Raw genomic sequence first — 17,637 nt, 5'->3', positions numbered from 1 at the left:
TTTTCCATTATGGATAGTGCACCTTTAAGCTTGATTTAGACTTGATTTAGAAATCCACATCCTAACTTACACAGTAACCAGAAACTCCCTTTATCCCAACCTTCCAAGCAATTTGAGTCTTTGTTGTATATATGCGTCAATCAGAGGTGTATTCTCTGGAGGTGCATGTCCAGTTGTGGCATAGGGTTGAAATGGGGTTCCGGTTATGGTGTAAGTTATGATGTAGAGCTCATGCAGAAATATAATTCCCGTGCTGGTGAGTCCTAAACACAGCATATGAGCATAAATCCATCGTACAAACTGTCAAGCATGGTGGTGGAGGCATGATGATTTGGGCTTAGTTTGCAGGTGCAGGACCTGGGCACCTTGCAGTCATTATAACAAAAGTACTTCATGTTAGGGGATCCATCCAGCAGCCAAACTGGGTCATGCAACAGAAAAAAAAGGATCCCAAGCACAGAACAAATCTATATCAGAATGGCTGAAAAAAGAAAAAAAAAAATGTCTTGCAATCAAGTCAAAGTCCAGACCTCAACCTAATAAATTCTGTGACAGAACCTTAAGAGAGCGGTGCATCAGCATATTCCTGCAAACATTAATGAACTTAAGCAATATTGTAAATATGAGTGAGCTACAATTTCTCCACAACAATGTGAGACACTGATGAAATCGAACAGAAAACAATTACTTCAATGTATCTGCCAAAGGCAGTTCTATAAGCTACAGAATCATGGGGTGCACTCACTTTTTCATAGAACTTCAGAAACTCTTATAAAAACATTTTTTCCCTTAGATAACCTATTGTTATAATTTCTTTATGACCCCTTTCTTAAACACTCTGATAATAAAATGAATACTTTAAATGCATAAATACTTTATTTAAAGTCAAATTGGTGGTGTGGGTTTATATGGTACAAATGTGGAGTCCTTATTACTTTAACTCCATGCCGTTTCCCTGGAACCCCTCCCATTAATGAAGATATATTCAGCCAGTGGGTTGTGTATATGAAATCTGCTGATTTTGTGATTTGGTGGTTGGATTTTTCAAGGCACCTGAGAGGTGATGTCAAAGATGGACAGTCATCTGTTTGTCCAAAAAAGAGCCACTATGACCATGATGGGGGCCACAACCCAAAATACTGCAAGGAGCTTTAACTTCTTCAGATCTTATCCTCTTTTCCAGGCACACTAGAAGCAGATAATGTTGTGCCAGACACATCTTCTCTAAAAATAAAGCAGTTACAGACATCCATGAAACCACTTTGCAGAAGGAAATCATTGGTATTCAGATCAGTTCCCCTTTAACAAAAGTGGTTCATTCAAATTTGTACATTAAACACATTTGCATATGAATGAGTACTTATGGACTCAAATTTAGCATTTTATGATGCTTCATTTAAATGTACATTTATTCAATATTTTATGATTCCCAGTGAATTCCAGTCTATAGGGCTTATGCTTCCAGTGTTGGATGGAAGCTGAGTAATTTTTTTCATTACTCAGCTTTAATATTTAGACATTTTCTAAGTCAATATAATTAAATAAATTAAATTAAAAAAATAAAATAAAGCAATCACAGTGTCCTGTCCATTTTTTCTTACTTATTTGCAATTACGATACAAATTATCACTTTTTTCCTTATAAAAAAAGTTACTGCATAAGAACATTTCTGTCTCACACATTTATTATACAAAGTAAAACAAAATTGCCTGTGTCGCTCACATGTATGGACTACAAATCTGTAATCAAGTCAGGTTGCAGTGCGAGTGAAAGGCAAACCAATAGTATACGTCCTTTTGGTCACGTGGTATTTCAGACCAATTGCATTGTAGCTGAGAAAGCTCAAGCTCAGGCTCGGTTGAGTTGAGTAGCGACAGCTGTTGAGGGAAGCTTCGTCGCTGGGACAGGTATTTTCAGTGTTTTTTCACCTGTTTACGGACATATTTTTAATTCTTTAATTCACCAATGTCACGGTGTAAACTCGGAGATTCCGTAGTCTGCTTTTAGAGGGAATGAAAAGACTCAAGAGGAAGAAACAGAACGGCGGAGTTGTGGTGAATGGGAATGGATCTTTCACAAGAGGTACGCGATGACAGCTAACAGACTTTGTTTTTGAAGAAGAGATACTGCATTTAGTCGCTTAAGACGTCTTATTTTATTAAAGTTATGCCGTTTTGTTACGATGACTGCTTCGATAACATCTGTACGTGCAGGCAAGCAAAACTTGACCAGACTAGGCTATGTGGCTAAATCTAATTTAATCTAATGCTATTACTTTAGTCAAGTGACAGTAACTAAACCCTGTTCTTGAAGCCCTCCTCCCAGTGTCTGTGTCTGTGCTGCTTTGTTTACAAGAGCAAAGTAAGAGCAAACTTTAGCTGAATGTCCCCAAAGGCTGCTTGCGTGGCAGCCTGTCAGGCAGACTGGACTGCTTGGAAATTTACAGCTGACAGTCTGGCAGAGAGGAGACGGAAAAGGTGCTTTTGGTCAGCAATCCAGCAACGCTGTCACTTGTTTTGTGTTTAACTCACACTGGCTGCAATCTAAAGCATAGCCTTTATATAACTTTATGATCATTGATCCTAATGGCTTTGCTTGCGTAAACGACTTTTAAAAAATGCAAATGAAAGAAGTCTTTTAGTATGAAATGAATGAAGAAACGCCTGGTTTGTCTGTGCAGGTTAGTAAAATAAGTATAAAACTGTGGGTTTACCTGCAAAGCCATAATAGTGTGATTTTAAACGTGATCCTCAAGTCTTTGTCCTTATCCATGTTTCTTTCCCTCTAACTTTCTTCTCTCTGTGTGCACGCTCTCGCACGATTCTCTGTTTCATCCATACCACTTGCTTTTACTTTGTTTTCTTACTCCTCCATCTCTGCCTGTTTGTTACAGAGCCAGGTTGTGGGAGGAAGCAGAAGCTGGCTGAGATCCATCAGGCTTTGATCAGGTTAATATCACAGTGTGTCTCTTGAGTGTGCTTACTCCACAAAAACTCGACATGCAAATCTAAGCAGATGAAGAGCAATTTTACACTCCTGAGCTATGTGCTGGCAGTCATGGGACATTCAGATTTGTGTATTATGTTCTAGGAGTGAAATAAAACAGGAAAATAGTTGCTTCAGCGAACACGACACAATGACAGATGAAAAGTCCTGACAATCTTCTTCATCATTTTAGTAGCCTAAAAAGTGGATCTTTTTTCAATATTTTCTATGGTAATAAATGCCTCAGATGGTTCTACAACTCCAGGGCACAAGGCATATTTCCACTGGGGAAATTCCATCTACCTGCTTATCCAATACACTATTTCACAATTAGATGACAATAATTTATCAACAGATAATAATTTTAATACTAACATGATTGCACATGTGGTGATTACTCTGGTGTGTTCAGGAATATTATGATGTAATCATAAGGACTTTACTATAAAGAGGAGACAGAAGCAGCCAGACTAATTTCACAAGAACAAAACAACAGTTTAAAAAGTGTATAAAAAAATACCTTTAAACTGTGTCCTAAAATGTGTTATACAGTTAAGTCTACAAGTTTTGGGGTAGTGATACATTTTTTTCTAATGTTGCCTCTGTACATCACCCCAGTGAATTTCAAATTTAAAACTGAAATGAAACAACCAAGATGTGATTGAAGTGCTGACTTTAAGCTGTAATTCAAGGGGTTTCACAAAGATATTGCATTAACTGTTTGAAAATTACAACAGTTTTTATAGCTAGTCCCTCATTTTCAGCATCTCAGAAGTAATTGGACAATTGACTGATTAGCACTTTCATGGCCAGGCAAAGCCTGTTCCCTCATTAATTCATGACAAATTACACAGATAAAATATCTGGAGTTCATTCGAAGTGTTCAGTCAGGAGCTGTTCATCTGAATTGAATTTTGATGTCCAAAATTGATGTTGATGAAAGTGACAGAGGCATCATTAGTCTGAATAATCCCCAAATAAACCTATCAGAGAGCGAACACAGAAACTTTAGGAGTGATCACAATCATCTGGTTCATCACTAGCCAATGAATTCACTTGGCAAGATGATGCCAAAACAAGATCTTGCCAAATTAAGAACACTCTCTTTGTGAAGTTGGTGTTTCATTCTTAAGGTCTTCAATCAAAAGACACCTTCATGAATGGAAATGCAGAGGGTTTACAATAAGTTCCAAACTACTGGCTCATTCAAGAATTGTATTAGAATTTGCTAGAGAACATCTAAAAGAGTGGCAACAGTTCTGGAAAAAATATTTGGAAAGATGAAAATAAGATTAACTAGTGCCAGAATGATGGGGTGTTAAGTATGGAGAAGTAGAGAAACCACTCATGAGCCAAAGGATATCACATTATCTGTTAAACACAGTGTTTACAATGTTATGGTATGGGCATGTATGGCTGCCAGTGGAACGGGGGCACTAGTCTTTAGTGATGAGACTCTTGATTGAAGCAGCAGGATTCATTCTACTCAGATTCAGCCAAATCCTGCAAAACTGATTGGACAGCGGTTGAAATTCCAAAAGTATACTGCCAAGAGAACTATTATTATTTTCTGGGGAATTTTCTTCAGTGACCAAGTCAGTGGCATGACTAATTACACAACTGAGGGCAGAGACACCAAATTAACCAGCACCAGCAGGATGTGGCTGCACAATATTTGGTCATGCACATGTGTTCTAGACTTCAGGCAGTAATTTTTAAAAGCAGTTTTATTCAAGTACTTAAAACGACCCCAATTAATTTTGAGCCACTGAAAGTAATTTAAATTAAATTAACATATAAACAGTGCTGACATGACCTGTTGAACACAGTAAGTTTTTAATTTTAATTTTTAATGCTACAAAAAAGGCATTAGCTGTTTTGTTAGTTTATTTAAATCACAGCTAGGAGTTTCTAACTGGTACAAAGGTACAAATTTTAGATACTATGAGCAGACCTTAAGTAATATGAAAATTTTCTAATTTTGGCTTTTGAATGTACAGTGATCCAGTGGACATTGAGACCTTGAGGAGAGCGGCAGTCAGTAAAGGAGGACTGCTCACTGATGAGCTAAGGAGAAAAGTATGGCCCAAACTACTGAACATAAACATCTATGATCTACCACATAAACCTGGTTAGTATACATTTAATTTAATGTCTGGTTAGTGTTGGAAGAACTGCATAAATTTAAGTGCTCGTAGTGCAAAACATGCTAGCAACAATAAGGGAAACATTTCTTTTGTTGTAGGTCGAGATGTGAGGGAGAACCACAAAGACTACAACCAAGTAGTCCTTGATGTCAGGAGGTCGATGAAGCGTTTTCCGAAAGGTAGGTGTGTGTGTGTGTGTGTGTGTTATCTCTAAAGATAGCAGCATAGCTCAATGTGCCATTTGTCAAACTGTAACCCTGACCTTAAAGCAACATGGAGTTATCTTGTGAGTAATTTATAAACCAAGTTTAATCTTCACAGGAGGAGTTCCCACATTTTTGAGCTGAGAGTGTTGTGTTTTAAATTAAAGAGCACTACTGTCGTTTACATAGTCAGCAGGGACGTTTGCCTTTAAAATCTTGCAACATAGCAGAATGAGGCCCATAGAAAACACTGGATTCTGTATTCTGAACTCTAATAATCCAAAAATAAACCATTTCTAGCATCACTTTTTTGGATTATATAAATGCACTGCTCATTTGCTCTTCTGCAGGTATGCCAGCCACGGAGAGAGCAGTGCTTCAGGAGCAGCTCATCGACATCATACTGAAGGTTTTGAAGCGAAACACTCAGCTGCACTACTACCAAGGCTACCATGATGTGGCCGTCACTCTGCTGCTGGTAGTTGGGGAACGAATGGCCATCGCCTTGTTGGACACACTGTCTAATTATCACCTCAGGTTGGATATTTTATTTCCTGCTGATTCTCATACTTTTATGTAAAGTTAAAATGTTTTTCCAACTTCTGCAAGTCTTCTCTCTGTGCAGGGACTTCATGGATCCTACCATGGACAGCACCAAACACATTTTAAACTATCTGATGCCAATTTTGGAGCAGGTTGATTTGGAACTGCATGACTTCATGATCAGGTACAAAAAGTAGTGACCACTAGAGGGCACCACAGTGTTGGTTTTTAACTGTAATGCTTACAGGGAGAGAAACGGCTAAGTGTATTTGCAATTGAATTAAAATATTACTGAAAACGCATCAGCAGTTGGAGTTCAGGTATCAAATGGTACAACAGACTGTCTGTCCTGCCAAGGTGTACACCACCTTTATCTTTGTTTGTGAGATGATATATGAACAATTTGCAGTTTGTTAAAACACAAAACAAAGGATGGCAAGAAACTGCCAGCTGCTGCAGATAATGTGTGTAGGACTGGGGATGGAAATGTTTGCAAATCAATGAATCACCCTTTAAAGTATTTTTGATGCGTGCAGTTTTTTTTTTTGCTGTCTTGTTGCCTGTTCATAATTGATACTGTACTGGCAACTTCCATATTTGTAAACTACCTGTCTACTCGCATACATGCTGACATAAACAGAAAAAGCACAAAAAACAAGACATTGCACTTGGAGAAAGACGGCAGGATAAACAACACCCGACTTCAAAGTTTCAGTCACCCTTTCTGCTGTGCGCTTCCTCTTCTCCTTGTCTGTCTTCTTATCTCTGCCTCTTTTATTCTGTACTTGTTCTTTTGCTCACCTTTATTTTTCTTTCTCTCCTGCTTCATTTTCAATCCCTACCCAACCCATCGCACATGATCTTTGCCCTTTGCTCCTTTCCTCTGTCTATCAGTCCCTGCTTCTTTCCATTTGTCAGTCCCTTTATTTAGCACACATTCTTCTTTGTCGCTCAGTTTTCCTGTCCAGTATTGATCGGAAACCTCTAATTTGTTATTTTGAGGCACAGTAGCAGGATACATGTGAGGTTGAAGAAAACATACTTTTCCTTCAGTTCTGTATTTTATATCTCAAGTGTTCAGGATGTTAGGATTATGACATATGTATTAAAGGCCATGAGTGGGGAAAAAATAGCTTTTGACCAACTCCCAGATCCAGAGGTTTTTTTTTTTTTTTTGGTTTCGATCCACATGTCCTGTGTCAGTGGATCACTTAAAACAGGCAGTCATATATTAAGAAAGAGTGATTGCATGTTCTTTCTTTTCATATTTCACCATATGTTTAAAATGTGACTTAAAGGCACGAGTCAGACACACAAGTCTGATCTTTATTGTGGTCATTTGATTTATTTTTTTTGGTTTGGCTTCCCAAGCAATGAAAAGTTAAAATGTGTCTTGTTATTTCATAGAAATTTGGGTGATAATAGAACATCACTGACTTCCAAAACTCAAGAAGTGGCCAAGAAAACAATCTGATCCATCTTTTAAAAAGAAGGAAAACATGGTCCAAGTTAGCAACACCAAAAGGCGGGGAAGACCAGATAAGACACTTGATGATTACAAATTCTTTCCTTGGTTTAAAAAACAAAAACAATAAAAAAAAAAAAAGCTTCACAATATCTAACCAAGTCAAGAACATTCTCAAGGAGGGAGGCGTGTCATTGTCAAAGACTTACAAAACATCTAAACCACTTCTTACACTTAAGAACAGAAAGGCCAGATTAGACTTTGCCAGAAAACATCTAAAAGAGCTCTGAAAAAAAAGGAAACCAAGATGAACTCATATCAGAATTATGGAAGAGAAGAGTGTGGAGGAGGAAAGAAACAACCCATGATCCAAAGCAGACCTCATCATCTGTCAAACATGTGGAGGCAATGTTATGACATTGGCATGTATGAATGCCATTGGAACCAGGTCACTAGTGTTTATTGATGATGTGACTGCTGATAGAAGTAGCAGGATAAATTCTGAAGTGTACAGGGCTGTACTCTCTGCTCAGATTCAGCCAAATATGGATGCTCCTTCAGAGTCCAAAGGAAACTGCAAAAGCAACTGAAGAGTTTCTCAAGACAGAGAAAGTGGAATAAAATCAAGATCTAGCAGTACAGGGATATTTGGTGATGTTCTTTTGGTCCCCGTATGTAAAATGTTAGTTTCTCCAGTTGCTTTTGAGTTTCTGAAAATGGAAAACTATGTATAAAAATGTCTGCAATGTCTAAATAGTTGAAGTACTTTTCTGTAAAACTTCTTGAATTAAAGCTAAAAGTGTGAACATTAATCACATATTAGCTATCTTAATCAAAATCTGCTGTGCTGGTGTACAGAGGCAGCACTGTACAGTATATACTGTTATGTTTTCAGAAAAGTTTCCATTCTTGGATTTGTATTAAAATATCTTTAATGTGGTCATCTTAGGCACAGGCTACGGGTGTGAGCACAGCAGCGCTACCCATCTGCTGCACTAAGACCCAGTGTAAATAAATGGGGATTATTTTGAAATGTGAATGATACAAAACCAGTCTAGAGGAGTCCGAGAATAAATAAATAAAAATAGTTCAGAAAGGATCAAACAGGGCAAATATGAACGTAGATATATGTATAAACAGGGTTACAAAAAAACAATCAAGTGAAATGTTAAAATAAGGTAAGATGACGAAATGTGCCTTTTCTTTGTAGAGCGGAGGTTGGAACCATCTTTGCACTTTCCTGGCTCATCACATGGTACGGCCATGTTCTCTCAGAGTTCAAGCATACCCTGAGACTGTACGACTTTTTCCTGGCCTCACATCCCCTGATGCCCATCTACCTCGCTGCTACGGTATGGGCAAGTGCCAATGAGGTTGTTTTGTCAGTAATCCAGAACACGAGAATACATGTTGCCATACACACACACACACACACACACACACACACACACACACACACACACACACACACACACACACACACACACACACACACAGAGTGAGGCAGAGTACTGTGAAGTCATCAGACTAGTTAATTAGATACTTCCTAATGAGCAGATGAGAAAGAGGGGTACAGAGGGAGGGATTAAAGAGGAAAGGGAAAAAGAATGAGCAGAGAGAGCTGACTGATGTGAGAGCTTTAGTAGGAAGGACACGGAAACAGATTACAAAGGGAAAACATTTTGACTTTTTTCATCTGCTCCTCCACACTAACTGCTGCATCCCATACATGCGTGTTACTTCCAGCTGGATTGTTTCTGTCTGCTGAAGTATGTTATGTCGAGAGTGTACACGAGTCCTTTTGTTCCTTTGTGTTATTTAACTGTAGAGTCTGTGCATTTTGATTAGTGGCTTCTTGTTTGCACTTGAGGATGTTTTTGTGTGTGTGTGTATGTGTGAGTGTGTTTAGAGGGGCTGGGCAGAGGGAGAGCTCTGTTTGAAGTGTGTGAAACAACAAAGCAGAATGTAGTTCATGTTTCCTCCCAGGCTGAGTACAGCGCACAGCATGGGGCTTTAACTCTTCATCTGCTTATCTGTCTGCAGTGCACTTACTGCGCCTCACAAACAACACAAGCTAATGTACTATATATGCAGTCTAGTATTCAAGTGTTACCCAGAGTGATCTGCTTTAGGGTTAAAAGTTTTAACTGGTGCTTTGCTCCTCTTCTCCTCAGATTGTGTTGCACAGAGAAAAGGAGGTGAAGCAGACAGAGTGTGACATGGCCATGGTCCACCACCTCCTCTCTCGTATCCCCCAGGATCTCCCATACGAGCTTCTGATTGGCCGGGCACAGGACCTGTTCGAGAAGTACCCTCCATCATTACTGGCCAAGCGGGCAGCACTGCAGTCTCGCAAGAGGTGAGGGCACGCCAGTTTAATAAAGTTGTTAATTGGGCATTACTATCCCCTCAAGCCACTCCTCCCTACGCCAGGTTCTGCAGGAGGTTTCTTCCTGTGTAAAGGGACTTTTTCCTTCCCACTGTCGCCAAGTGCTTGTTCATAGGGGGCCATCTAAACTGTATTATTTTAGTCTCTACCTTACAATACGGTAAAGCCCCTTGAAGTAACTGTTGTTGTGATTTGATGCTTTGTAAATAAAATAGAATTCAATTTAATATTTAATAAATGCAGAAAAAGCATGTAATGTAATGTCATTCCTTCACCGACTGAGAGTTGATGCTCTATAAGCACATCGTGACTGGCTCGGTGGTGCTGCTAACACACACAGGACATTTAGTGCGTGTGTGTGTGTGTGTGTGTGTGTGTGTGTGAGAGAGACAGAGAGGGGTTCTGTGTGACCATTTTTCAATTTTTTAAAACTTTTTAGGGGGTAGGCTTAGAGGCATGATAACAGTCTCCTTTTCACTGTGTATCCTCAGCCATCAGTCGCTTTCTGCCTGTCAGTGTCCTTCAGTGTGGCTCATACAGTCATTGTTTAGGGCATGAAGTGACACAAGGCCTTGACTGACACACTGAAAGATACTGATGTCTCACCATACATTACCCTGTGAGCTTCCTGTACACATGAGATATTGAGTTAGCAGTTCTCTGAAATTGTCTACCACTCACTTCCTCGCCTGTCTTGATCCATCACTTTATTCATCAGTCCATCTTTTCACATCATTCCAGTTATCCATGCTTCACCTTAGACCTGCCTCTGTTCTCCATCACTGACTAAGTCTCCCTCTACTTTCCCCTCTCTTCCTCTGCTTTCTTTAGCCTGTCCATCAGCACCTTCCAGGCATTTCAGCTCTCCACCCTCCACCAGAGGCCGGACTCTGTTCTCCAGCGTCTCACAAAGGCCCAGGGCTCCACCACCTCCAGACACGGTAAAAATAGCCTCTGTAATCTTATTACTGACTCTGAATTAGGTCTTCACACATACAGAGTACAGACATGTAGATGGTTATGGTAAAAGTAAATTCTTTGAAGTTGGCAAATAATAATGATAATGATAATGATAATAATAATAATAATAATATCAACTGTTGAACTGTATGAAGAAAATTTGTTGGATGTTGGATCCTCAGTTTGTTACATTTTTTTTTTCCACCCCATGTAAACACAATTCTTCAAAACAAGGCAACAGCAAATATGTCATCGCCCACAATCTCTGCACCCCCCTTTGGGCCAATCAATAACAAGTAAACAAATACTGTAGCACCCCCATCAGACCAATCAAGTGCAAATTTGAATATGTCAGAACAGAACAAAAAGATGCATTATTCCCGTAGGTTTTTAGCAGCTTGTATAAGATGAACACACAATCACAAACATGTTGTAGCATTCCCCTCAGACTAAGCAGAGTAATATTAAAGCTTATTTACACAATTCCCCATAGTTTCATCAAAATTCAATTACAAGTGAGATGAAATGCATAACGGATACACAGAGGGCCGATCTATAGAACCTTCTTCTTCTCTGCCTCTCATTAACTATGAAAAATCGTCCTTCACCTTGTAAACGGTGCTTTTACAACACTATTGTAACTCAAAGTCCAATTTTAGCTAATTTCATTGATCAAAGATATACCATGTGTTTGAAATCTTGGGGGGGGATTACCTTTCTTTAGTATTTGGCGTTTTTAATGGCAGAATCCACACTTGCTGTGATTGAATCAAATTGCAGCCACAAAGGATTCAACAAAAATTGTGGATAGACACACTAGGAGTGATGGAAAAGCCAAAAAAAAATGTCAGAAGTCAGTCTGTTTATTAAAGAGCAACCGAACACTGGCTTTCCATTTTTGTGCAGTGTTATAGGATTGTGCTGCGTAACTATAGATGCAAAACAGTTGAAACTTTCAGCCAGAGGTGGCAATAAAAACTGACTTCATGTCGGTGTTTAATCACTCTTTAATACAACCACCTCTAGCTGTGGTTGGATGTACTGTAAATGTATAGAAAAGCTGTTTTCCCTTTGTTCTATTAAATTTGCCGCTCAGAACATTGAATTCCCACAGCGGATGTTATATATATGTCAATTTAAAGAGAAATCTACGACCTGTTAAATACTTGTGCCATCACCACCACCCAACAGTTTTATAAAATGAAACAAAACTGAGAAGTTTAAAATTCCACACACGAGGTCTGTGTTTAAATGTTAAATAATGCGCTCTTAATGCAGCCTGGCAGGAAACCTCCACGAAGCTTAAAATATTCAATTTTCGCTTAAAGTGTTTTTTGATTTGTGTTGATTCAACTCCATGGACATTTTTAGAAGATGTAGTCTGTTTGTTAGTGCTGAAGGGTGAACCTAATATTTAAAATGGTAGTAAAAAAAGTCAAACTACAGCATCCAAAATAATCATAAGACTGAACCAGCTCCTTTCTAAATTTTACGAAACTTAAATATTGTAGTTTTTGGAAAGCCATCATTGTTACATTACTACATTTAGACTTGGGCTAGGTGCCCCTACTTGTAACGAAGATAAGCTAGTGTAACTATAGTATTAAAGTGAGCACCTTGTCTTGTTTAGCAGTGGTCATGAAGATCTATTTAAACTTGGCGAAGTGTGATATTCCACTTCCTTCTTGTCTCAGCTCCGAGTGTTTTTATTTCTGCTTCTGGTTTTTCTGACCCTTTATGAAATCCACCATAAACCTCATTCGCTTCAGCCATCACTATTATGAATCTTTTTGACCCCTGTGTCTTTTTGTGCTCCTCCTTATTCTGTGCTCGCAACCTCCTGACACGCAGGCCTGGAAGCTGCGTTGCCCGGGGACCGAGGCCAGCTGTGGAGGAGGGGAAACAGGATGGTGAAGATGGCAGTGTGGGGCTGTCCGCGACACTCGGGGCAGCCGTGTTCGCTGTGGCTCAGACCGCCATGGACTGGGGACCTGAGGCATTACTTCAACTGTTCTGACGTGGTGATGGTGGTGGTGGGAATACAGACTATTCAGCAAGAACACTGACACACACACAGTATAGGTGCACATTTTAAAAACTTGAAGCTTATCTCGAGATGGTGAAGAAAATGAGGAGGAAGAATATTGGTGCCAAACAGGTTGTTGCCACTAAACCATGTTGAACAAGCATGCTGCGTGTTTTCTATAATTCAGCCTCAGGATTCTTGTACACGTGTGTGTGTGAGAGCAGGATAACTGAAGTAGAAAGCCAAACCGGTGACAAAGAGATGAAGGTCACAAAGAGGTGCAAAGCAAAAGGGTTAGTTGTCATTTTGTGGCTCTTACAGTCTGGGTGACTTGCTCCTATATAGGAGGGGACTATGCATGTCCCCCTGTCAGCGGCCCTTTACATAAGGATCCGTCCGTGCACGTGAAAAACTCAAACACATTTTTGCTGTTTCAGGCTGCTGCTATCTGTTTCTTGTCAGCTGATTATTTTGCTGATATCTCGTTTTTAGTTCGTCCTGCCTGGTTTGTGTATTTCTGTTAAAGGGTTTCGGTTTGCTTTTTAGATCAGCAGCAATATCTGAGAGCCAAAAGTGCCCAAAGCCAGCACAGTGACACATGAGTACAAATTATTAAAGAGTGGCGTTTTCTGCTAAAAGCTTCTAGTTACTAGCAAAGAAGGGAAGTGAAAGAGAAAGATGGAGCGATGGAGGTGGAGATTTTGCCTGTGAGCCTTGTATTAATTGCTTTACTCCAGGTGGCAGCCAGTTAAATTTACAGTAGAGCGTGACACACACCAAATGAGCTTTTGCGCTATCAAAATATGAACGTTGCACTGAGTAACAAGGGTCGCTCTATGCAAGCAGTGACATTTTTTGGAGAATCATTTAGCAGGAGGTATTGGAACAGTTTTTTATGTTTTCAGTTGCAGTTTTGCTGCTGCTTGCTACCCACCGTGCTGAGTGAATATGGGGAAGAAACCAGTACTTTTACATTCCTAAAATATTTAGCAGGTTTGCGCTGACATCCACCCCGAACAGCCGCCACTAGAGCAAAAGTACATCATCTTCATCTTTAGCTTTCTGCAGCTTAAAAATGACTGTATAGCTTTAATCAGTGGACAATTTGAACAATTTCTTTAACTCGAAGGTTTTTACTTAAATATATTTGTTTGTGTTAGTGGAAGTCATTGCATCTCCCCGAATGGCATCACACATACTTAGATGCTGTTAATGCCAAAGCTAATCACAGAGTTTCATACCCTTGAAAGCGAATATTAATAATAGAGGCCGCTTTCACCTGAGGTACACGCGTGGGTGTGCGAGGGGTTTCCTTCCAAACAGCGATGCATGCTCTGTGTTAGACTTATATCATGAATTATTAATCAGCTTTTACAAGCATGTACCGAAGCTTCGGTTAACTCGGCTTCGCTGAAGTCACAACACTCCCCAACCACCCAGCCTATCCCTGCCGCCTCCTCTGTCATCAGATATGAATGTATCACATGTTTGCACAGCTCGCCGTGCAGTCTGCCCTGTTGATTTCTTCTGCATGTGAAGTCAGCCGTGCACGCTCAGTTGTGTCTACAGTTTCACTGTAGTAAATTAGAGCTTCTGGGCCCCAAGCATTCATCACGGTGAAAATAAGTTAATCATTATATATAAGAATAAATCAGAGAAAATACCCCGCAAACTGTCGACTGGGTCTGCAAGTCAGTCGGTAATCCTGTGCTGGTTGTTCAAATAGCCTGAGCTGTACATTTGATTGTCCAGTATAAATGCATTAAATGTGCACTTGTGCAAAAAGCGAGAAATGGGAAATTTTAGCTTTAGTTGAAGGCCAGTTTTGTTTCTTTTAAAAATGTTTGGGTCGTCTGTGTTTTTATTTATTAATGTTTTCTTTCTCTCTGTGCCTCATTAACAGTCAAATTGTTTATTTTACGAGCAACAATCTGATTGGCTATTTATTTAGATATGATATTAAATAATGACTGGGTTGTATGAATGTGCGTTTAATATAACCAAATAAAAGAATGGCTTAAATGGTTAATAAGGGTTTGCGGTTTACAGCAGTCTGGGTTTATATCTGTGCAGGTGATAGTGATTTAGATTTAAAAGCTGCTTTGTGTCACTTTAGTGAAAGGAATGAACTGACATTTTGCTTCCTCGCTGAGAGTTTGATGAAGATACTTCTTTGGACTAACTGTTGGCAGCTTAGCTTAGCATGAAGACTGGAAATGAGATCGATTTCTGGCTCCATCTGAAATCTGCCCACCTGCACCTCTGGAACTCACACAAAACATGTTGTTTGCTTAATTCGTTTCTACAAGTTGTAATTCATTGAAGGTTAGAAGCATTCACCGAGACACCATAGGAAGTCACTGTGCTTGGACAGAAATGAGAGTGCTCTCAGTGTTCACATAGAGAAATACACCATATGGACTTAAGTAGACTGCCGGCTATACTTTACACCCACAGGAGCTGCTCATCCTTAAAAACCCATGAGGTGAAGCTCCTGGTGTGCAGTTTTTCTGCTGATGTTAACCCTGTAAAGCCTGAACCATGCCAGGAAATCGAGAAATATCGCAGGCCTTCATCTAATTCAGTGAGCTTTTGTTGAACAGCGTGTTTTTTCACAAACGTTTGCAAAGGCAGTCTGCATGGCTAGGGTGCTCGCTGTTATACACAATGTGACTGAAACATCTTGAATTCAAACATTTAGACGTGCGGTTCAATACTTTAGTCCATATAGTGTAACTTTAAACTTTTCAGAGTAAAATATACAAAAGGAAGATTTACTGTTGACCTAAATGCAGTAATGTCTGTTACCACTGGCTGTACTTTTAAAGTGGTTGTGTGTAACTGTGTATCTATGATGCTTTGACACATACTTGATTTATATAAATCAGTTGTATTCAGAAAATATTTTTTTGTTTTTTTGCTTATTCATAAAGTGCTGCTTGATTTTAATATGCATAGAAAAACACTTTGACAATTGTGTTTGATGTTACTGTGTGGTTGTATTTTGTGCCATGTAAACACACATACACACACGAACACACAAGGTGAGTGGTAGTGCTGCCAGATCCTAATGAGGATTTAATTCTTGCCCCTGGCTTTTGGCGTGCTAAGATACTTTCTCCTTGCCTTTTTTTTTTCTCCTTGCAATCACGTTAAACTTCAAAAACACCCACACCAACACCTGCCCAGTCTCAGTCTGGCACATGCCTTAAAAAATGATTGAAGCCTGTTTCTGGGTCTGAGTGAGATCAGTCAAAAGAAAGACGAAGGAGGTTTCAGGCCTCATTTAAATTCATAAATAAACACCATTAAATACTTTTATTTCAAGGGAAGCAAACAGAAAATAGAACCCTCACAGTAAATTCATTTCATGGAGTGCATACACTTACTTTATTGATCAGCTTTCTTGAACAGTTCACTTTTTTTTTTTTTTTGCCTTTTATTTTATTGCTTTTCAGTTGCAGTGTCTTGTTTTTCTTGCATTTCCCTGGAGATCACAACTGAGACCTGCATGCATTTTGAAGCCGTTTTTCACTCCACCTAGTAGTAGCTAAACAAAATCCCTCTGAAGGTTCATTTCAAGAACCAATCTGGCCAGATATGATTAGTTTCTATGTTGATTATGAAAACAAGTGAAAATCAATGCAGAACAAACACCTCAGCAAAACATAAAAATAACAGAAAAATTAAAGAAACTCTTTTTCATGCCAGATTATGAATTAAGTGTCTTGACGCTTCCAGTGAATTTATGACTGTTCGCTTCTATCTCTGAGGTCTGCAAATTTCCTGAAAAAGCTGCTTTACCTGTATGTTAACACATAGAGTTCATGAGCATTTTAATGCACATTTCTCATTATTGTTACAAATACTTGTACTTTGTACTGATCTGTGGTTCACATATGAATAGAGCAGAGCAGTGAATACAAGACAAAGATAAAATATTTGGAGCACCAAAGTGAAAGTTTATTCTGGGAGAAATTGGGTGAAATTGACAAAAAACTTTTGTCGGGCTTCTATCAGACTTTACAGACAACGAGGAGCACTTTGTTGCTATTGTTACTATCTTTCTGAAAAGCTGTTGGTCATTGCTTAAGATTGTGACATTTTTATGAACAAAATAAAGAAGTTCAACTACTTTCTGAATTTCTGTGAACGTGTTGTTGGAGTAGTGTTATTTGCACAGGGAGGGGAAACTGTATCTCAGATTTTTGTACTAGTATTTTTAATTGATGTGCTAAGTGTACTTAGTTGTGTCAATTTCTCCGCAAATCTGTCATTGCATGATTTGTTTTTAAACACACTATATTCACCCACTGGTTTGTGGTGTTGCCATTGTGTTTTTAAAGAACCAGACATTATGGTATTTTGACCAGAGGGTGGAGTTGGCACCATTGCTTCACTGCGAGAAGGTCCTGGGTTGCACTGGCTGGCTGGAGCCTCTCTGTGTGGAGATTGCATGTTCTTCCTGAGATTCTGCAGGTTCTCTCTGGGTCCTCTGGATTCCTCCCACAGTCCAAAGACATTAGGTTAACTGGTGATTCTAAATTGGCTGTAGGTCAATGAGAGTGTTGATGATTGTCTATATCTCTGCAATAGATGGCAACTTGTCCAGGGTGTACCAAGTGTCTCGCCCTGTGACAGCTGGCTTTAGGCCAGCAGCATCCCTGAATTGGATGATGATTCTTCTTCCCCTCTTTAGGCCTCACTACAGCGGATCATTTCTAATCTTGTTCATCCTGGTCAATCGCAGTGAAAACCTTGAATTGGATAAGTGAAATAAATATGTGGGTCTAGGTTGAAGTGCTAAGATATCAGCTAATGACAGCAAGCTTAATTTGCAAGCTACATCCATAGCCTGTGTCATCGCAGCACACAAATATACGACCTGCTAATTGCTGTCTAGTAACAGACTAATGCTA

The 17,637-nt window shown here is 39.3% G+C and overlaps 1 protein-coding gene across 1 annotated transcript; it reads left to right on the top strand.

Annotated features, from left to right (window-relative positions):
- The first annotated feature begins 1,834 nt into the window (after nt 1-1,834).
- Nucleotides 1,835-16,853, top strand: zgc:63863 (TBC1 domain family member 20). The gene is given in 11 exon segments (XM_005478430.4): nt 1,835-2,082; nt 2,894-2,948; nt 4,986-5,116; nt 5,231-5,311; nt 5,686-5,872; nt 5,961-6,062; nt 8,554-8,695; nt 9,518-9,702; nt 10,564-10,673; nt 12,544-12,621; nt 12,624-16,853. Coding segments are annotated over 11 exon segments (1,227 nt in total). The 5' UTR covers nt 1,835-2,012; the 3' UTR covers nt 12,710-16,853.
- Nucleotides 16,854-17,637: the final 784 nt, after the last annotated feature.

This window comes from Oreochromis niloticus, linkage group LG22 (assembly GCF_001858045.2).
Source record: "Oreochromis niloticus isolate F11D_XX linkage group LG22, O_niloticus_UMD_NMBU, whole genome shotgun sequence".
Lineage (NCBI taxonomy): Eukaryota > Metazoa > Chordata > Actinopteri > Cichliformes > Cichlidae > Oreochromis > Oreochromis niloticus.
Note: the sequence above shows the minus strand (reverse complement) of the source record. Positions and strands in the feature narration are given on the sequence as shown.